Source organism: Branchiostoma lanceolatum, chromosome 4 (assembly GCF_035083965.1).
Source record: "Branchiostoma lanceolatum isolate klBraLanc5 chromosome 4, klBraLanc5.hap2, whole genome shotgun sequence".
NCBI lineage: Eukaryota > Metazoa > Chordata > Leptocardii > Amphioxiformes > Branchiostomatidae > Branchiostoma > Branchiostoma lanceolatum.
In genome coordinates, this window is record NC_089725.1 from 19432525 (window position 1) to 19453448 (window position 20924).

The 20924-nt window shown below is 40.7% G+C and overlaps 3 protein-coding genes and 1 long non-coding RNA gene across 9 annotated transcripts in view; 2 read left to right on the top strand and 2 right to left on the bottom strand.

Annotated features, from left to right (window-relative positions):
* LOC136433157 (phospholipase DDHD1-like) overlaps positions 1-15398 on the top strand; it is a 39465-nt gene extending 24067 nt beyond the window's left edge. Inside the window, exons 10-17 of one of the 5 annotated variants that reach the window (XM_066425050.1) lie at positions 8792-8941; positions 9204-9354; positions 9822-9953; positions 10222-10359; positions 12159-12191; positions 12579-12608; positions 12845-12862; positions 13542-15398. In XM_066425050.1, coding sequence (XP_066281147.1) covers positions 8792-8941; positions 9204-9354; positions 9822-9953; positions 10222-10359; positions 12159-12191; positions 12579-12608; positions 12845-12862; positions 13542-13696 — 807 coding nt within the window. In that variant the 3' untranslated portion in view covers positions 13697-15398. The remainder of the gene's footprint in view (positions 1-8791; positions 8942-9203; positions 9355-9821; positions 9954-10221; positions 10360-12158; positions 12192-12578; positions 12609-12844; positions 12863-13541) is intronic. The other 4 variants (XM_066425052.1, XM_066425053.1, XM_066425054.1 and 1 more) reach the window with 4 other exon arrangements.
* On the bottom strand, positions 1457-5569 carry LOC136433163 (ficolin-2-like). Of its 2 annotated transcripts, none has more exons than XM_066425063.1 (7): positions 5337-5569; positions 4773-4937; positions 3948-4161; positions 3425-3570; positions 2967-3063; positions 2250-2414; positions 1457-1756 (listed from the first exon to the last, which is right to left on the bottom strand). In XM_066425063.1, the coding sequence occupies exons 1-7, from the start codon at positions 5463-5465 to the stop codon at positions 1503-1505; spliced, it is 1170 nt and encodes a 389-aa protein (XP_066281160.1). In that variant the 5' UTR covers positions 5466-5569; the 3' UTR covers positions 1457-1502. The 2 variants fall into 2 exon arrangements, with proteins under 2 accessions (XP_066281160.1, XP_066281159.1); XM_066425062.1 differs by having other exon boundaries at positions 4773-4946; positions 5337-5499.
* Positions 6526-7760, bottom strand: LOC136433162 (melanocortin receptor 5-like). Its single transcript, XM_066425061.1, has one exon. It carries the CDS (start codon positions 7754-7756, stop codon positions 6575-6577), a length of 1182 nt encoding a protein of 393 aa, XP_066281158.1. The 5' UTR covers positions 7757-7760; the 3' UTR covers positions 6526-6574.
* A 1476-nt stretch (positions 15399-16874) lies between the features above and the next one.
* Positions 16875-20905, top strand: LOC136433186 (uncharacterized). The gene is made up of 3 exons (XR_010755604.1): positions 16875-17036; positions 20032-20198; positions 20584-20905. It is a non-coding gene; the product is annotated as an uncharacterized lncRNA (long non-coding RNA).
* Positions 20906-20924: the final 19 nt, after the last annotated feature.

The window sequence follows — 20924 nt, forward strand, 5'->3', positions numbered from 1 at the left end:
TGCGGAAACACAAACAGACAAACAAACAAACAGACAAACAAACAGACACACCCAAAACTATATCTCCATTTTTCATGGAGATAATAAGATATGCCAAAAGTAGTTGCTCAGGCAACTGGATGAATGTGTATGTATGTGTTTGCATGCTCCCCCTACCGTCCTGTTGTATTACTGCAAAGTGCATGTGAATATATGGGGAGATAGTACACTATCAGTGTCTGTATGCAATAACAACACAGAATAGCCATCTTTTCTGTTTTTCTTCTTCTACTATGTGGTGTGAATGTGATTATTCCCAGTTTTGGCCTATTGCTTAGAAAAAAAGCAAAATCAATACCATTGTCCTGGGGATTTCAATAGATTGGTCAATAGTTCTACAAAGTCTGTTTACAAGGGGTTTGATATCGGATTTTCTAGTACTGGATCAGGAGTGTTTTTTTCTTCAGTAAAACATTTGTCATGTTCTAAATGCAGTAGTTATTTCCCAACCCGTCTCCGTTTCAATAGCCCCTGGGCTATCATTATGTTAACGAACCTCTGATAAACCATTTCATGTTTTAAGGTTGTCCTATATGTGTAGGACACACATTTATATGTATGACAATGTGTGTAACTTATGTCTGTGATGCCAGACTAATAAAATATGATAGTTGGTGGACAAATGTGAGAAGATGATCTTCAACTGGCTTCTAATTGTATATCCCAAACAAAACTGCATCTATCAGTTTTCTGTAGGTCAAAAAAGTCTTTACGTCTCCCATCAAGGGCTATTTAGCCCCTACTTAACAGACAAAATTTAGATACCAAGGAGATCTAGCTGTCTTTGGTAGAGGTAGAAGTCACAACATAACCTTGTGTAAACTTTATAAGCATGTGTAGCAACATGTGACAAGCAGAGGTTACGCCCACGAATGATTGACACACAATTGGTCTGGATATACAGGGGCAAATCCCGGGCAATTGTCGCAAATGGAAACAACCAAGGCATTCAGGAAATCGAGGAGTCTCATTGCTATTTCAGTTGGACCCCAGGGCATGCGCATGGTGTATTCATTAAACATGTTTGATGTATGTTGCTCTTAACAACTGCCACCACTGCAAGATAAATTAATGCATGTCCCTGTTTCTCAGACCATAAAGATATGTCAATATCTGTTTAAGAAGAACACAATATTAACATACCTTTACTGCACAGCCTTGCTACTAATGATATATACATATGATTCTCCTTGGCACTATATTATGCTATGGTGGGGGATACATTGTAGTGTCATGGTATTGAGGATTTGATTTCTAGTGGGGATCGGATTTGATGGACCATGTAGTTCCAAGAAGTGTTTGAAAGTGGTTTAGTGTATTTGGCTTTCTACTTTTGGTGTTTTTTCAGTGAAACAATAGTTGTGTTCTACATGTAAATGCAAGCCAAAACATTTCATTCAATCACACACCACATTAATTTCATGGCTTTCATACTTTATTGAAAATCCATCAGCGATGAAATCTTAGTTTGGCCTAATCTTCATCTCTGTACGCTTCAGAGAGTAGTTATTTCCCAACCACGGCTGCCAGTTGATTCCATCAGCAAAGGACTGGTGGGCACCGGCGTGGTACTGTCCGTTCAGGTTGGACTGGTGGCAGATGCGGTCTCCGTACCACCATGCTCCCTTGTACCTGTCGGCACAGTCGTAGCTGTGCTGCTCGTTGTCTCTGTCCTTGGTGGAGAAGTACATGTTGTTGTGGTTGGCCATGCCATCACCTGTAATAGAAAAACAGTCAAGTATCTTCTAGGTTATAAAGTCCCTGTGCATGTAAGATAAGTTGCATACATCCATTGCTCAGATCATTATGTGAGGGACAAGTCTGAATGACCGCTTACAAAGTTGTAACGTTATATATGTATAACATTAGATTCATAGATTCTTTTGTAAAGCTGAATATGTGGCTTTATAGCTTTGCTTTAGGGTGGATCCCTATTATCTAGCTGTCACTGACTGATACTATGTAATCTGTATTGCTTGGACGAGTGCCAGGCAATATCAAAACTCATACATCCCTGAACAGCAGATGTCACAATAAAGTGGATCTCTCATACCAATTTTATCAGTCTGTTGTAGCTTGTAGTGCCCTTCAGTAGGTTTAGTTGAAAGTGGAAGTTGGAACAAGTATGTAGATCTGAAACTGCAGTTTTGTATAAGCTTTCAGAGATACATATTGTGCTATTAGTCTGTAGAAGAAAATTGGTCACTAACCTGCAGTTCCAGAGTACCCCTGAACAGTTAGCTTGTACTTGTGCATCTCCTCCTCCACCCTGAACATGCTGTACTCGGCAAAGGTTGTGTTGTTGTCAAAGTCCTCCAGCTCCACCCTCAGCTCATACATGCCCTGGGATGTCAGCCGGTGTAGGTTGTCATTACCTATAGTAAAGATGAAACCGAAAAAGTAGATATTTTCAGTTAAAAGAGTTAGTATCATCATCAAGGACTTTGGTTACTCAGCTACGAGCCCTCTTGTCAGTGATTGCAAAGTTTGTAGTTTAGACACATGTTAGGTCACAGCTGTCACAGAATCTGATATACATGTATGTATATCATCTCTATCTAGCATGAAAAGATCTATTTCACATTCATCTATTGTGAGATGTACTCCCATTGTTTTGAAAAGAAAGGGTGGTAGCACTGGTAGGTATGCTTAAGGTTTGACTCTGATTCAACTTGGAATGACTTGCTTCCAACATCCAAGTGGGATTGTTAACCACTAGATGTCAGTCTAGTGGATTAGATGGATTGTTAACCACAAGATGTGTTGCATGACAACACTTACAGCTTTTCATATTTGAACTCTTCTAGTATGAAATATGTTGTCTTAGTATCATGCCAGTTTGATAAAGCACAGAATCTGTATGGAAATGCCAGCACAAAGCCCGGTAATGTATAGGCTTCACTCAAATCCTACTCTATACATTGTACCTAGCCAGAACTCTCCCCTCAGGTCTCCAAACCCTGTCTTGTATGCCTGCCAGTTCAGGTAGAAATCCACTGAACCATCCTTCCGGTTTTGGAAGACCTGAAATATGTGATACATGGTGTGATACATATGTGGGGACGTGTGGCGCAATGGCAGTGTGTTCCGCTCAGAACCAAGGGGTCCCGGGTTTGAATCCTGCCGTGTCACCGATCTTGTGCCCTTAGGAAAGGCACTTTACACGACTTTCCCAACATGCCAGAATGGTCGTCATCACGACTGTGGGCATTAAAGGCAAGAAGAAATATCAGGACAATATCCAGGCCACGCCAATGGAATGCAGTAATTTTGTAAGGTGGAAAAGTCTGATTTTGTTGTGCAGATTCTGGAAGATGTCATAAGTTAAAAGTTAAATACTAGTACTATTCAGTCAGCAGTTTAAAGTCTGAAGGAACCTAAGTACCGTCCATCCGCCCCCATCAGTGTCCATGTCACAGTAGACATGGATGGGGCTCTTCCCCCCTCCATCTGGGTAGATGGTGTAGACCCCGCTGGTGGTGTGGCCGGTGTTTAACAGCTCTAGGCAGTCACGGGGACCGTTCACTTTGTCTGAGAAATAAAAAGCAAAATGGCCTCAAAATAAACTTTAAGAATACATGCCTGTGATGATTAAGCACTTCCAATAAAATTGAATTTAGAACCTCTGTAAGTAAAGGGTCAGTATGTCAAAATATCTGTAACGTTACAGGTAACATTTATCCTTTCTCTCCTCATCTTGTTGTTACTTACCCTTATCTCATGTCACCCAGCACGTGCACACACACATACACTCACACATATATGCATATGCACAAGAACCAATGATTGGTCATAGTAGTATTACATGTACATGGGCCACATTGGACTTCTGCTAATTATTTTTAGGGACATTCGTATGAAAAACTGCAGGAAAAAGTAGTAAAACTGAGCTGTTGCTGAGTTCTTACTGGCTAGTTGTGTCATGAGAGCCTGCATCTGTGTAATGGTGGTGTCCTGCTGCTGTATCAGGGCAGCTTGTTGCTGAATGGTTCCCTGGAGCTGCTGTAAAGATGCTGCCTGCTGTTGGATGGTGCTGTCTTGCTGTTCCATCAGGGCATCCTGGCTGGTGACAGTCGCCTGAAGGGTAGCTAGTATAGACCTTAGATCCTGTTCATCAAAATACTGGAAACACAAGATGGTAGTCTTAATTTAACCCTTCTAGTGTCAAAGACTGATTTGATCAGCCCAAGGCCGGCAACTCAAAAGTTAGTGATGATTTGATTGATGGTTCTGGTGGCATACATGTGTTGTTGTGTCTCAATTGCATATCGATTATACTAAGTATTCAGATTTATTTGACACATTGAGAGTTAAAAGCCCTAAGTGCAATAATATTTGGTACTTTTGGGGAATAGACAGGGCTTAGAATATATGCATTTATGGACAAAATTCATTTCCCACTCCAATTAATGTGGACCAGGGCTCTACCCTGCTGGAAATTTTTCCCATCATCCCAATTCCCGTCGACAAAACTTTTTTACATCATCATTCTATTCAAATTTAGACAATTCCATATCTTTACCTGCCGTCTTTTCCCCATCAACGTTGACCGAATAGCCTTAAAACGTTTCCGTTAAACTCTCTGAAATTCCATCAAATGACGGATGCTGGCTAGAGCCCTGTATCAAACACTTTTTAGTTTAAGCTTTTTATGAGCTATTCCTGAAGAAGATTTGAAGAACTCTTAGACTACATGACACATCTGTCACACCTGCCCCCCTCCCCACACTTACAGCGCTCTGCTGGTCCAGATTGAGTGTGTTGACTTGGGTCTGAAGAGCTTCAGTCGTGGCCTGTATTTCCTGTACGGCCGTCTCCAGGTGGTCCTGTGTGTGCAGGTACTGCAGCAGGTGCTCCAAGGCCTGGTCTGAGCTGGACGAGCAGCATGTCGATGTGCACTGGGTCACCTCAGCAAGATAATGTGTTTAAAAAAATGTGTCAATTCATCGAAATGTATGAAGTAACAGGATTTCTATGCTACCTAGTGGTGCAATTTGTCAATCCATGTTGTGATGTTATTCCACATCAACAGTTTGCATTTAGTATGCCATATCTTGGCTGTTCACTCGTAAGTCATCATAATTGAATTCTTGGCCTTCCTGTACTGATAACCCATATGCCCATTCCCTGATTGCAGCTTTTGGCCACTGTATTCACCTGTTGGACAGGATATGAACCTCTGAGTCAGTATTTCTAATTGTCAAGCAATATTCTAAAACACAACTGTTACTCAGTTGCTGCTTAAAACACTTGCGATTACAATCTTCTCATGATTGTTCAAATAGTTTGATACTTACAGAGGCTGTTGGAGTGTGTTCAGCTTCCTCTGTCTCTCTCAGCCTATTTCTGTCACCAATAGGGACAGCTTCATAGCTGAGATCTGCCAACAGAAGGAATGTAAGAAGTACCACAACTCTGGGAGCCATCTTATGCAGTGTATGCTAGTTCAGTGTGTAAATACTAAGCAGGAATGTGCTTACTGTATTAACTCAGATTTCTTCAGGCCTACAATAAATTCACTATTAAAATATCTGTCATTCCTGCTAGAAAATATACAATGTATAGCTCTGTTAACTTTTATTAACATTCATGGTTAGGAATGGGATGAGACATTTTTCTGACAAAAACTAGATTTATTTAATTGAAATGTGGCATTTTGCTTGTTGTATCATTACTCTAAATACAGTAACGGTATGTTGACGACTTTTAATGGACAAAGGTTGCTACTTAATAAGTAATTGTTCAGTATATAGATCATTGGCTGTTTTCAACGATCTTTGATCCATGACCTTTCTTCCTAATTATTTGAGAGTGAAGCGTAAAAGCAAAGCAGACATGTAGGTTGTCCTATATTGCAAGATGACCTAGTCTTAGAAATCAGATATTGTCTCAATCATAATGAAACTAAAACAGTTTTCCTGTAAGAAAAGGGGACTTTTTTACAGAGGAAACACGACTCTGACTCCCATGCCCCCTAGCTACATGTAGGCATATATACATGGCCATCATAAACAAGTGATTTTACATGTAGATACAGTAACTGTAATACTGTAATTATTTTACTTCAAAACATACCATTGCTGATAAACAAGCATGATAGGAACTCACCTAGCAGAGTAAGTGGTGTGAAAGACAGCCATCTAGCTTCACTGTGCATCTTTCAGACAAAAGGCGATCGACGTAAGACATCACACTTCGCCCGGGGATGACAATTTGCTTGTTGAGACGGGGGGAAAATTTCACCTTGTGTGTCCCAAAAATCTGAACCTCATTACAAGAAAATCTATTTCCATAAGCTAGAAATGACAGATTTCAACAAAGCAGTATTAAAACATTGGCTTCCAAATTGGGATTGAATCAATTTTTTCCCTGTATTGCCTTAACCATTCACCATGGCCATGGATATACGGATATGCCCTCCAAGGCCTGCGATAAATACCACCACCCCCCACCCCGCAACAATGAATGGGATGGACAAAAATTGAAACAGCCCTGTTCCAATATGTTCTTTTAGGAGATGTGTAGTGTCAGTTTTCTAAGGGTTCCATGTATTCACGGCGCGACAGACGAAAAGATGCTTCACACTGCGCCGAATTTCTCTCAGACGGAAGCCGTAGATGATGGGATTGACTGCGGAGTTCAGGGTGACAAACGCTGTCACCGCTGGATCCACGTTGCCGCAATCTTCTGTGCAGGCCACTTCATTGGCTATTACCGTGCAGTAAGGCAGCCACCCCACCAGAAACACGATGGTGAGGATGAGAATAGTGATGGCTGATTTTCTGCTGGTACTCGGCTGGGCCTGGACTGCGGCTTCTTGTTGTCTGATGTCGCTAACCTGTTGCCACAGGCATCGAAACACACGTATGTTGAAGATCACAATCAGTGCCATTGGGATGTAGATGAGAATCAGGAACAGGACCAGGTAGCCAGGCTGACTGCCTCCACCTAACTGGACACATCCTACATGGGAGGGATACGTACAGCTCCATCCAAACGTAGGTAGCAGCGCTAAGATGATGCTCCACATCCAGACGGCGATGACCACAATCTTGCATCTTTCGTTGGTGATCTTATATTCGTAAGTCATGCCACGGACAATGAACCAGTAGCGCTCAGCTGTCAGAGCCAGCAGACTGTAGGCGGAGGACAATGCTGAGAGGAACAAAAAAGCAAAGAGCAACTGGACCAAATCTGTAGCAAAAGGAATTCCAGCTTTCGCATGAAAAAAAGTAGTGGACATTGTGATAAGGAGGCTGAGCCCAGTCAAAATGTCACTTGCTGCCAGGTTGGCCATCAGGATGTAGACTGGCTTGTTGTGCAGTGCCTCGTACTTGATGATGGCTGCTAGTGGTAGGCTATTCCCAACGATAGACCAAATAGCCAAACCGTTGAAAATGTGGAACACCCAAAGATAACGAATGCGAGTCCAAACGGGGACGCTTTCTGGAATTTCAATGTTATCTTCAAAGCATCCCTCTTGGGTTGAGGTAATGTTTCCTTCTACTTGAGAAGTGTTGGTTGTTCCAAGTGAGCTGCAGTTCTTTGATAGATTTTCCCAAGTTTCTGAACCATCGACACTGTATGTATTGTTACCGACTTCTGCTGTCAAATTCAGGTCCAAGCCTTGAGATGTCAACGTTGTACCAAAACTACTGTTGGCTAAAAGGACAAGCGCCAGAGCTGTTTGGATGTTCAGTTGTCTGAACATCATCATTTGATATACTGTTTGTATCGTGATGATAGCAATGCCAAACTGTTACTTACATGTAACTGTATTGTGACGTCTCTGTAAGCTGTACAAAATGGCTTGGTTGATGCATAAGTCCTCCCATCAATCTATTCTCACTGAAAACATTCTTGAAGCAAAGGCAAAGACTCTGTTCACATAGATCGGTGCTTTCACATCTGTGCTGTCCACGTCTTGTGTGTTGAATAATATCATGCTTTCATTGCAATTACTGTCTATTGAAAGTTTGCATGTAGATTCCTTAATGGCTATGCTAGGTGTTGGAAAGCTGCTTAATTTCTGAGCAGTTGAAGGGAGACCCCAAATCACTGTTGTACAGTAATACATTTTTTCTATTAAGCGGATCAGAATTAAGATTCATCTGAGACGGGCATTGGTATAATGATGTAAATATTTTATGTAATATGCTATGCAACTTCCGCACACAAAGTAAAGTGCTTTACTAAAAAGCTTTGGATCAGTCCTCTGATCCGTCTCAATTTGAATGACCGCCCAGAAGTAGCCTATATCACCTAACCTGAATGGATGTGTGACGTCAGCAACGGATGAATGGCGCCCGGCAGTGGGTATCAACCCCTGTTGCTGGCGTCATTTGCAAAATTAATGAGAAAATTCTATAATACCTCTAATAGTGGCAAATGATGACATGTGTAGGTTAGATACACTCAGGTGAATATCTTCAGACACAGATTATGAAAATTGTGACATTATTTGCATAATTAACAAATAATAGCTTCCTAAGTATATGATGAATCCATAAAAACCATACTAGTTAGACACTTCTTTGCACATCTTTTTTTGATATTCTAAATCATATATCATGCAAATTAGTTACTCATAACAATGTGACAAACGTACTTCAGTTGGCAAAGGTATGAGATTGTTGAACTCTAGTTTTGTCACTCTGATTCAAGACTTCATATTCCAGAAAATTAGGTCATCTCACAATAGCACTTTTTGTGGCTTGAAGCTGTTAATAAAGCTGTCTCCCATTTATTGCAGGTGGAGAACTTTTTTTGTCTGGGCTCCCCCCTGGCTGTGTTCCTGTCTCTGAGGGGGGTCCGTGCTCAGGGGGTTGGTACTCTGGAGCACATCATACCTGCAAACCTCTGCAAGAGGCTCTTTAACATCTTCCATCCAGCAGACCCAGTGGTAGGTACTCCCTCTTTAGAATTCTCTTCTCTTAAGGTAGCTTTTTGGTACTTATATTGATTTGCTATGTAGAAGGAAGAACCCTAAGCTTTCTTTTCTAGTCATTCCAGAAAATGGTGTTGTCTTATCTACTGACAAGTTGTAAGATTGAAAAGCTTTATCATTCAAGAGAGAAACAACATAGTATGGCAGTTTTTGTATACATGTCTTCAGATGTTGATAGTGAATGCAGAGACAATCTGTGCCACCTTTGCCATATCAGGCCTACAGGATTGAGCCCCTCATCCTCAGACATTACGCCGGCATCCAGCCCCAACTCATCCACAACTACAGCCAGTCTGCCCTCCCGCTGTACTGTGACATCAAACCTGTGGCCTTCAAGAATGCCAAAGAACAGCAACTGGTCGATAAAGGTCAGTAAGGGATCCACATAACTTGGGTACCTTATGGAAAAAGTTTATTATATTAACTATTTTCCAACACAAAGGAATTGACTCATCAAATATTTGACCAAAAGTCTGGTCTTCAGAATAGCTGACTTGATTGCTCCTGTCAGGACAAAATTACATTATAGAAGTGTGTTGTGATCAATGAGTGAAATAAGAGTTGGCCATGGGTACCATGGTTGGTTTTCACCTGCTCCAGTAGTCACTACCCAACAGATAAAAAGTAAGGGAGAATGACTCAGTTAGGTGGGTAACCAGGCTAGGATCTGCATACAAAATAAGAAACTGGAAAGAGCTACCAGATTCTGCATGAAAAACATGCTAGTTGTTCCAAGAAGTGGGCAGATCTACTGTAAGTTGAAGCTGCCAGAAAGTGAAGAAGAGTTTTGAGCCTAGGTGACAACTGAATGTTGAATCTGTGTTTGTTGAGTTAGGTGCATCTGCTGGGCAGGAGAATGGCAATGGGACAGGCAGTGGCAGCTCCACACCTCTGGAACCAATGTCACCCTTACATGGGGCTGAGATGGCTGATGGGAAGAAAGACCAAGAGTCCACACTGGTACAAGGTAAGCACTAATTCTGTGGTTGAAATATAATTATTTGTTAGATAGAGGTATACATTACCAGAGCTAGTACTTGCAATTATGATAGTAAAGATGTATGATAGAAGTGAACCAAAAACTTTATGATTGGGCATTCTATATATTCATACATACATACAAATGAAGGTTTTCCAAGCAAAAGTTTCTGACGAGAATATGATCAGTTTTTAAGGCCTTCTATTTCAATTCTTGAAGACCTGAGACAGCATCTTGCCCCCTGTGTGCTGTGCAGGTGCCTTGAGCCTGTGGTCCAAGTGGAGCGGGAGGGCGGACGCTCCCAAGGAGCTGCAGGTGCTGCTGGAGGGGGAGCTGGAGTCAGGGGGGCCGGCTGTGTCCTTCAGCAATATGGACGGACTCGTAGACAGCACAGGTGGGTGTGGGGGTGACGTCAGGATCTTATAATTAGTGCATATTAAAGTGATGTTCTTTGTTTATTCATTTCTATTTGTTGCCCTATTTGTATGTTGCTTTTAGGTCTATCTCATAATACTGTTGTATTTGGATGGAGGAGGACCAGGCATACACCAAACAAAAGCACATTTTGAATCTGTTGCAATGGATGATCAAATAAGAAATGATTTCAAGTAGTCTTTTTGCTTGAAATGAGTTAATGAATTAATGAAGAGTCCATTACTCATGAAAATGGCACCCATTTAACAAATTATCCCACTACTTTGCAAGGTACATTCTTTAAGAAAATGCAAATATTAACATTTGATGGTCACAGCTACATTTCATCTTTGCATTCTGTAATAATTGTAGAAGGATAGGGTGCAGTGCATCTAGTTACCAAGCAAGATACAGATCTGAGTTATTATAAAATGAAACTAATGCCCACTCACATACTACCAGCAGTTATGGAAAATAAATACTGCATGCCCAGTGGTCCTTTTATGGTGGCTCGATTTATGCAGCATAAAAACATAATGTGTGTTCCAACGGGAGGCAATCTCACTCCACATGATATGTAGACCATAAAGTGGGGAGACCAGCTGGTGCTGGGGGTGGGGTGGGTTGAGCTGGTCGTGGTTAGGGGCCACGCAGAGTTCACATCTAACAAATGGCCGGTATGATTTGGGGCAACATCTGTTGGATGGTTCATTTCGTATGTAGGAAAAGACATGGTAGTTTGCAGAAAGCAAAGTAAAGCAGATTAGAATAACATTAGAATGACATTAACGCATGAACAAAAAAGTTCCCCAAAGAAAGAAAAATAATCGGAAATTGCATGTCAATGTGAAGTAAATATGAATGAAAAACATACAAGGGATAACACAGATTCAAACGATATGGTGTTCTTTTGTATAGTACTTAGTCTAGTAGTATTGAAAGCAGTGATAGATTTAGCTGCTCTTACATGTAATGGTCAAGAAGCAGCATTTATGGTCCACTGACTAGATAATTTGACTTACTGCAAAGGTACAATGTAGGGACGGAATATTGTAAGATGTGGTCCAACGTCCATTGTACTTTTGAAAAGTTGAATTAAACTGATGCAATGGCCGTCAGATGCAATATAATAGACAATCGGAATAGACAATTGATACTGGACTGAAAGACATTTTGATTACTGTACCTGTCCAATAATTTATTTTCACTATCATGATATTGGATCATACCAGGTTTTCTTAGACCAGACCATGCATGTGACTTTATTTGATGGACCTTAGGGTTCTGAATATTACATTTTGTATATTGGGTGGTTTGTTTATTCTATTTTGTTTATTTATTGAATTTTATTGAATTTGCTGGGTGGCCCATTCAATTCTGGCAAATTGGTAGTTTCTACGAAAACATTAAAATCCTCATTGTAACAAAGAAGATAAACTTGTGACAATATTTTCACTGTCCATTATGGTAAAATGTTTTATTGGCCACTGTTGTGCTCGGCCATTTCTGTGTACCATACATCTATGCTAATCCACTATTAACTATAGTGCACTGGTTTTGTTTTAACTGGTTGAAAGATAGATACCACACCACTGCCTTGCCCATATAGCCCATCATTCTAGCTCATGTTCTACTTTTTATTCCGTTCTTTCCTGCTACTGACTAATATGAACAAGTAACCTCTGCACAAGTTGTTGATGATGCTTAGACTCTGCACATATGCTGTAACAGACTTCAGCTTGCTGCTATTTTGTCTCACTGTCTGCATCTTCCCTATAGTGTCCTTTCCTCTGGCTGGATACAGATACTCAGGTATTGTGGAGTTCCTCTGTTTGCATGTATTTATCTGGCCTTTAAAACTGGCACAGATTCACTTGCTACACATTCATTTGTATGTCCTTGAGAGCTTTTACGGGAGGGGCATATGGTATAAAAAAATCTTGGGATGAAATATGACTAGGGCATGGCAGAATTCTAGTAGGTAGTCATTGAAATGAGAAATTTCTTCAGAACCCCCTTCTCAGCTGTTGAAATGGGATAACCCTGGGACGTTTTGTGCTGTATTTGTGTCTTGCAGACTAGAGCTTGACTAACACATGTATCTCTGTCAAATCAGTCTTCTTGGCACGCCTATATTGATGATAAGTCTTTCTCCAATATGCTGTTTCTATCTCTGCTCCTCTCTGTGCCTCTGTGCAGACGATGACGTGCTGGCTGACACAGAAGCAGGTACAGAATGTCAGAAGCTAGAAAAAGCACTCAGAGTTTGCTGACATTATTGCTGATAAATAGCGCCTAGTTCATAAAAATCCTTTAAAAAGCTGAAAAAGAAAACCTTATGCTAAGTCCTTAGACCTGTATTGTGCCTCCTTTGTGAAATTAGACATCCTTATAGTATGCGTTATTAAGTACATGTATCTCACTCAGCCTGTTTGTCTCTCCTCTGCATCTGCTCTTCCCTACAGCGGATCCCTCCCTGCCAGGTAGGGCTGGAAGTTCATGGTTGTTGCCAAATGCATGGAATGTACACCATTTAATGGGAAACTATGAATTTGAACACACTGCCATTCTGTAACATGCACATCATTGTACAGTGTTCAAAGGTCAAGGTTATGGTTTGTTATGTATTATAGTTAGTAACATAGACTACTAACAAGACATTTACTTGTCCACTAATCTTTCTTTTGGCAGTGTTGTTACGTTTTACGGTTTGTTTCTTATAACACAGAGTAGTCTTCAAACCACCATCAAAACCACATAATAATCAAACTGTTTTATGCATGCACCATATTGTTACATTCTTAAAAAGTTTTTATAGAGAACTGCAACAGTTACTATGTACATGCTAATGTTATTGTTGTCAGTCAAAGCATTAAGCTGAAGGTGTTGCCTTCTATTTTAGATGCCATTTGGTTTATAAATCATTTGTAAGCCTTTTCTATGCCATAACCACATTAACAGGTTTTTAATATCATGTCTTATGTATGTTACCCAGGGTTGTTATAAGTTTCCCACAGGCATTGTTAACTATTATTCACAGGACATGTTGGGTAGAAGATATTCATGTACACACTGAGACCTCCGTAAAATGTTATTGTTCCACAAGCCATTTAAAATTTTGTGCTGATCGTGATGCTGACGAATGACTTCTCACCCCCTCAGAGTTGGAAAACCGGATCGACTACGTGCTGCGCGAGGGTCGCGTGGAGAGTCGCTACATCTCGGCCATCACGTCGCACACGTCCTACTGGGTTTCCCGCGATGTTGCGCTGTTCCTGCTGATGCACATGTACCCTCCGCAGGCCATGAGGCCCTGATACATGTATATATAAGTCATAATAACAGCAATCAAATAAGAGTCTAAATTATATTGAGCTATTTATCAAAGCTTTAGACAAAAATGTACCTAGTCTGCTTTGGGCATCAAATACTGGAGATTAATCACATTTCTGGACAAACATTCTCTAAGATAAAAGGATGTACTATCTCTACAATAAATAATATAATAGTACAAAGCCTTTATACTGCATACTAATGTATTTGTTGATGTCGTCTATGTAACAGCCTTTTATTGTCCCGGTGTACTACAATCTTTTGAAGATGAAAAGATTTGTTGATTATTTCTACCACAAAGGACAGGGGACATGCTTCTGTGTGAATAAAAAAAGTCTGATAAAAAATAACTCAATAGAGCAGAGTTAACATTATACCTTCTGTATACCAACTTTCATGTGTTTATCAGCATATTGAATGATTATCCCCAAAGTCAATACCACTACAATATTGGGGGCTTTCTGTTGATACTCCACATCATTCCTGATACCTAATCCTGGTATCACCTCACTTCTTGCCATCTAGATTCTGGGATGTGTCCGACAGAAAAGCACTGAATATGTTGCACTGGTTGTTGGGAGTTACAAACATGGCTGCATCTCTCTTGTTTTCGCTCAAAAAAAGTGCAATAACTTGATGTTATTGAAACCATAAAGATTAACTCAAACAAAGTAATTTTGGTACCTGTTTTTTGTATATGGTGTATAATATGTTGAATGTATTGTAAATGGTTGTTTAAAACATGGCTATTCAGTTTTCTCATATTTCAAAAGAAAATGTATGACTAAAGTTTCTATCCAACGGACATGTATGTCAGCAGGCTGTATACATTTACTTTACATTATCAGCTTTTGAAAAGCTGAATTATATCAAGAATAGTCCCTTCCTATGAGGATGTTATGTTTCAGTGCTGGCTCTGTTCATTAGTAGTAATCACAAGTAATCACTGCTCTGCTTCTGGAATCTGTTGCAAAAAAAGTAGTCTTTTACATTTCCAATTTGTACAGATGTTATGCAAGTGACTCTCAAATGTGATGTTCATGCAATTAACACCATTTATGTAGGAGTGGTACAGCCCTTGTGCTGTTGTCTGTTACATATATTTCATATTTCTATGTCTGAAAACGGATAATACATGTACAGGCTTTTTGTATGACGTCATTTGCACCATGTTGGAATACAGTGCACTTCTACTTAAACATGCCAACAAGCTGCTGTTGTAATACCACTGCCCACCAACATGGTCGCTGGTGGATTCAAATCATAATCACTATGATGTTAAAGAAAAGCCTCTATTGACTTGAAACCTCTGTCGTTATAAGGAATTTTACAGGAAAACCATAGCAGGGCGCAAGTCTACAAGTGAGCTTTGAAACCTGTGAACTGCTACTGGCTCATCTTTTCCAGAACATTTTGCAATACTTTATATATATACTGCTGGAATGTGCAGTACTTTATATGACAATCAAATACTAAGAACATTGCTGTGCCTTCCATAGTTGCTTCTAACAGAAGGTAGATGTTGATGAATAGGTACATGGTATTGGGTGCAACCTACTTCTGTGGATTTTTTTCTTCCTTTGCATCTCCTTCAAACGGAAAACAAAAAACACATAGATAACAGCGTCAAATGTATGTCAGTGGTTAAAAATGTTTAGAAAAACTGAATAAAATCTTTAAAATGACTATGGTGTTTACCGATTTCTTGCTTCAATGTTATGGTCATGAATGTTCTGGAAGGTATCAGGCAAGGTGGCATAAGTTTACCCTCATTTCTTGGCCATTGATTTCGAATTTAGCAGTTGAATACAAAGTTCTGTCACTGGACGACTTCCCACTGAAGATTGGCATTGATCTCGTTAGTTGTTAGTGGTAAGGAAATGGCCGACTGAGTTTTTCTCCTTTACTTATTGATGAGGTGGATTACCTCGGGGAGTTAGAAATTGGAACCAACATCTGCTGCTATTGTTGAGATATAGCATCAAGGTTTGTTTGATTCAGTGAGAATTAGAATCAAACGGCATAGAAATTGCACACAGCTCTTCAGAAATACCCCCGGACTAAACATTTGTCAAGAAGTATTTGTCAGATTGAGAACATGAAGAAGTATACTGCTAACCTTCCTTGGCAAAGTCTATGAACAAAGAGTTAAAAAGGCACAGCCTTTGGAAAATTTAGTTTATGACATTCTCTCTCTTTGACAACCATTTATTGCACCAAGACAGGAATTCACTCCTCCGCAACCCAGGTGACTATCTCAGTCGTTATCTTGATCTGTCCCGCGGATCGTCCTGTCTAAAGAAAGTGAAAAATAACTCCTTACTTATCTCGAAAGTTAGTGTCATTAGTATCTGCCAAAAGTCACAATCAGTCACCCTCAGAAGACCTAAATCAGATTGTACTTTTTTACCGAGAGGAAATGAAATTACAGCTCTTCAAATTCGTTTACTGGAATGATTTCCTGCATTCTTAAACTGCATTGCATTCGCGTTCTTTTGATTTACAAGGCAATAAAGTTGTGTATATGACTTGATATTCGATCACTGAAATGGAGAATTGTCACAAGACCTCATGGGACACATTAAATCATACACGAACAAATGAGGCCAGAGGTCCATGACCATTAACAATATCGTGAGTAAATGATGAACAAATACTGTACACGGCGTACAGAAGAAGTAAATCAAGAGTAGAATGAACCTTCTAGATATTAACGTAGATGAATGATGTTCATTACATGTTCACTATAGATCATAAGACCTCAGTAATTAAAGCACGTCACACCCGGATGATAAAGCGGCCAAGTTTTAATCCTTGTTTCTTTATCATGCACGCTTGATCGCCAGGTCATTGCGATCTGAACCCTATGTGCTCAGAAAGTCTGTAAAATTAACTTGGGTAAAACCGAAAGGGACTGCGGGTGGTACGTTTTACCTGTGCTAGCCAAAAGGCAAGGCTTATAAATACTCCGCTGAAATGAATGAAAGACCGCATCTGCCCTTTTTTAAGATACACTTTTCTTGTATTTCAATTGTAATACAGCGACACATGGAATCACATAATCCTTATCAATTACAGTTGCTTTAACCTTCGTTATAGATGGCGCCCTGGCGTATATTTTGCTTGACGTCATCATTATGTGGTGCTACATATCAGTGATATCAGGACCCCGGGGAGGGCGGGGCTCGTGCACCTGCGCCGCAAGGGCTCGGATTTTCCCACTTCCGTACCTTCAGCAAGGCGCCTGAGATCACTGGTGACACAGGGCAGGGAGAACGGGAGAGGAATAATTGGAAGAGTTACAGAAGTCTGGAAACGCCAAAGGTAGGTGGATTCCTTAGCTGGGCTTGTTTTATATGCACTTTACATACATCTTAGTGAGGAAATGTAGAAAACATCGACTGTGAAACTAGAACGACTTAAAACAAAGCCGCTGTCTCCTGAGCTTTGCCCTTGGTATTCGTGCAGAGCGTAAGGAAGTAAAGAGGAATAGGACAAAAGAGAGCTTTAGAAAGTGAAAAGAATGTCGTTTTCATTGACAAATCAGATTTTGAAACATATACTGTAGATACGAATGTAAAAGTAAAACGTCTTCGCTACAAGCGCCTTCTCAGTCGCACGACGAAAATGTCCCTCCTGACTCAGAAGGCATATACTAGTAACTAGCCTCCTTCGCAGACTTCTTGGAGCGGCGGAGTTTCAATAAAGGCTTGGGTGCCGGAATAGAAGCGGCAGTTTACATGCCACCAAGTATCTATAACTATAGAGTCCCTTTGTATGTAAAGACTGTTGAATTATCACGGTTGAATTCCAACGTTCAACAGACTTCTACAGACTAGACCTCTCGTGTCCAGACAGGAGAGTGTGAGAGAAAATAGTTTTAAAAGCTCTGACTTGCTTGATGGCATGATTAGGACCAGAGGCTAGTTTCCACCATCTTGCCCTTTCACGCGTCGATGGACGAAGAGACAATACATAACAGCGCCCAGAAGTCAATGTCACGTGTGGCAAGTCGCCATCTCCCCTCCTTTCTCGCTTGGCGTCTCCAGAACCAGGAAGGGTTTTATACGTCTGCAATGTGGGAGACGATATGGATTTTCCGCCTTATGCAGGCAATTTGGAGAAGAATGTAACACCTATGATATGATGAAAAGGATGAAGCAGCGGGAATATCAACATGGCACTACGAAACATATTTGGACAAAATTCATCACACGGCGAAACAATTTTTTAAAAGTACTGTGTGAATGATTGGCCATACGTGACACCGGACCATTTAACTCGACGTTTAACACTTTTCTTACCTCTATAATCATAGCACTGATTTTACAGCTACCAGTGGTGCGTGTTATGGGTCTGTCCATGGTACTGATTTCGTACCTGTCCGTGGTGCTGATTATGGTGCTCTCCATTGTGCAAGTCGTGGTGCTGGTTTTGGACATGTCCCACGTTTTACTGGCAGGTTTTCCCAAAGTGTCAATGATGCGGAACCTATTATGTCGACTTTTTACTGCGTCTACCATGACGCGTTCAAAAATCGGCACATCAATACTGTTCACCTGGCCGCCGGGATCTGCACACGGAGAATTCTACCGCGCACGGCAGTGTATTCGTTTCGTATGAGATTGCATTGTTGGATCCATCTGTAATTATAAGTGTAACACTAAGATATCTTTGCATCGGCTTACTTGTTTCCCATCTAATAGAAGTAACCTTCATATAGAATGTAACATATACCTTTCCCTTTAAACTTTCCCATTGGAACTCAATACGAGTCTTCGATCTAACGATCAAATTTTGATATCTACATTTATATCCAAATAATGATCAAGCAATGAGCTCAGTGATCTCCGAACGCGCGTACAGACGTGGCCATAACAGATGAATGAGACGTCAATTGCAGCAGGCCAGCTGGTTAATTGAGGTCATGCCGTTTCTCGCAGCTGTCATTAGCTGACAAGCAAACATACTTTATATGGCAGCTTCGTGCCTTGGGCTCGGATTACTGGTGAAAGGTTTATCAATTCTTCTGTAGGCTTACCCAGTCACTCTCAGAGACTTCCTGTAGTCTTATCTTTGCCGTAATTTCAGATCCCAAAGTTTGCGCCTCAGATCTATCGCAACACAAATCATTGCCGTTATTATTGCCGAGCTTTGTAGGTCGTCTGACAAATTTTATTGATGAGATGGAATGAATCTGACAAACGCGTAGTGATGTCGTGACAAGGAATATTAAAAATCTATCGTGATATATCTAAATATCACAATAACATCAGATCGATCGAGAGCATGGTATTTTGCAGTACAACTACTCCGGATCCCCATGGAAAGGAAAGTATAATCAAGACCTTTCTTGGTGAAATGTATTCTAATTTATACTTTATCTACCCTTTGAGTCTTACACATTGGCAATTTGATCTTTCTTTGTGTAGTAGTTTCCTGGGAGAGCTGTCTTATTCTGACAAACCTAAAATACGTATTCTACAGACGTCACAGTCCCTACCGTTGGCATCACGCCACCGAAAGATATAAGTCAAACAAGGCTGCATGTCATCCTTAAAAATAAATAGCTCCTTGCATGTTCATTATTTGCACATTAGTCTGCAAAGGGTTATTGGTCCGTGTCGACATTGTGCCCCCGGGGTTGATTATTCTATTTGATGTATGGGCGATCTGGCCCCTTGCGCCCATTAACTCATCAACATTTAGATGACGTCGTGCAGTTTCCGGAACGGTGTGAGTTTATCAAAACGCGTGCTAGTTGCAGTCACTGTTGACCACCCTGCACAGGTGGCAGTCGGAAAAGATGTCTGCTTCAAAAGTTGAATATGTCCACTTTACAAGACCATCATGTCTATCGACAGGGAAGCTATGGTTGATTTCACATGGGCTCTTTGGAACAAATTGGACGTGGAACATCAATTTGCCCGTTTCGAAACCTATCAGCTGGGAGACAGACAACACATGCCTTTTTGTTACTAATTAAGGTCCAATACAGGAAGGATGTCATCGCTATAATTAACCCAAATGGAACCGCCTTGCTCTATTATCTTAATATCAGCAACAATAATTAGAAAAGCAACCATTCATCATGGGCTGCTTAAAAGGCAGTTCCTAGTATTTTTCCTAAAGACATGTAGTTCAAGAACAGGGCTCCTCCTATCCGAAGAAAGTGCAGTAAATGGATCTGATGATAATAGAAAGTCACTTTAACACATCTTGCATGACAGTCAAATAAAAATGTTACATTTCCTTATAATGCCCTGTATCAGTACCGTTACAATTCCGTAAATAACGATAACGTTGTCTTTTATTTCAGACGATGGCTTGTATCAGCCATGTAGTGTTACTGCTGTGTGTGCTCCATACCGCCTTGTACGCGCAGGGGACCGCTCTGCCCAGCGAATGTCTGGACGCCTGTACGATATGCAGTCGGACCTTCTCCAGCCCAGGCAGATACTTCCACCCCATGAGGTGTTCCATGGGGTACGTCAAGTATTTTTCGGGGGACATTTTGTCTCAGCCGTCTGTCTACTAATAGCATACATAAGTATCATAAAGTGAAGAAAAACAATAGAGGTAACGTAACATTAACGTAAAAGTCTACCAAAATTCAGAAAAAAAGACATTCAACTGACATAATAAAACGTTAAAGAATGCCGGCCAATGGAGGTTGCTATCTGTATGTTACTAGTATGCGCGTTTCTAACTTTATTTCATCATATTGTGTATGACTTAACTGGCCGACTTGTTTTATCATCTTGTGTATGACTTACCTGGCCCACTCGTTTTATCATATTGTGTGTGACTTACCTGGCCCACTTGTTTTACCATATTGTGTGTGACTTACCCGACCCACCTGTCTGCCCAGGTGTGCGGAGGATCTGAAGAAGGGTTACACAGACAACACGGAGTGGGTGTTGTGCCGCGAGACCATGCGGGAATACGGCTTGTGGACGTACAGATGAGCGCCGAGCTTTCAGCAGCCAGGACAGGACCAACGGATGATTCCATCTTTCTTATTTTTTTTCAAAAGTTGTATCGGACACTATCTAAACACAGTGGACATGTTTCCCAATACCCTGGCCAGCTAATGGCAGTTGGTTGTCAAGCGTTGTCGCTCATACGAAAGTGACACAATGTACTTTATTGTTAGGTAACTGCATAAAATAAAAGAACAATTTAATCGGTAACATGCGAATTTCCTGCAAA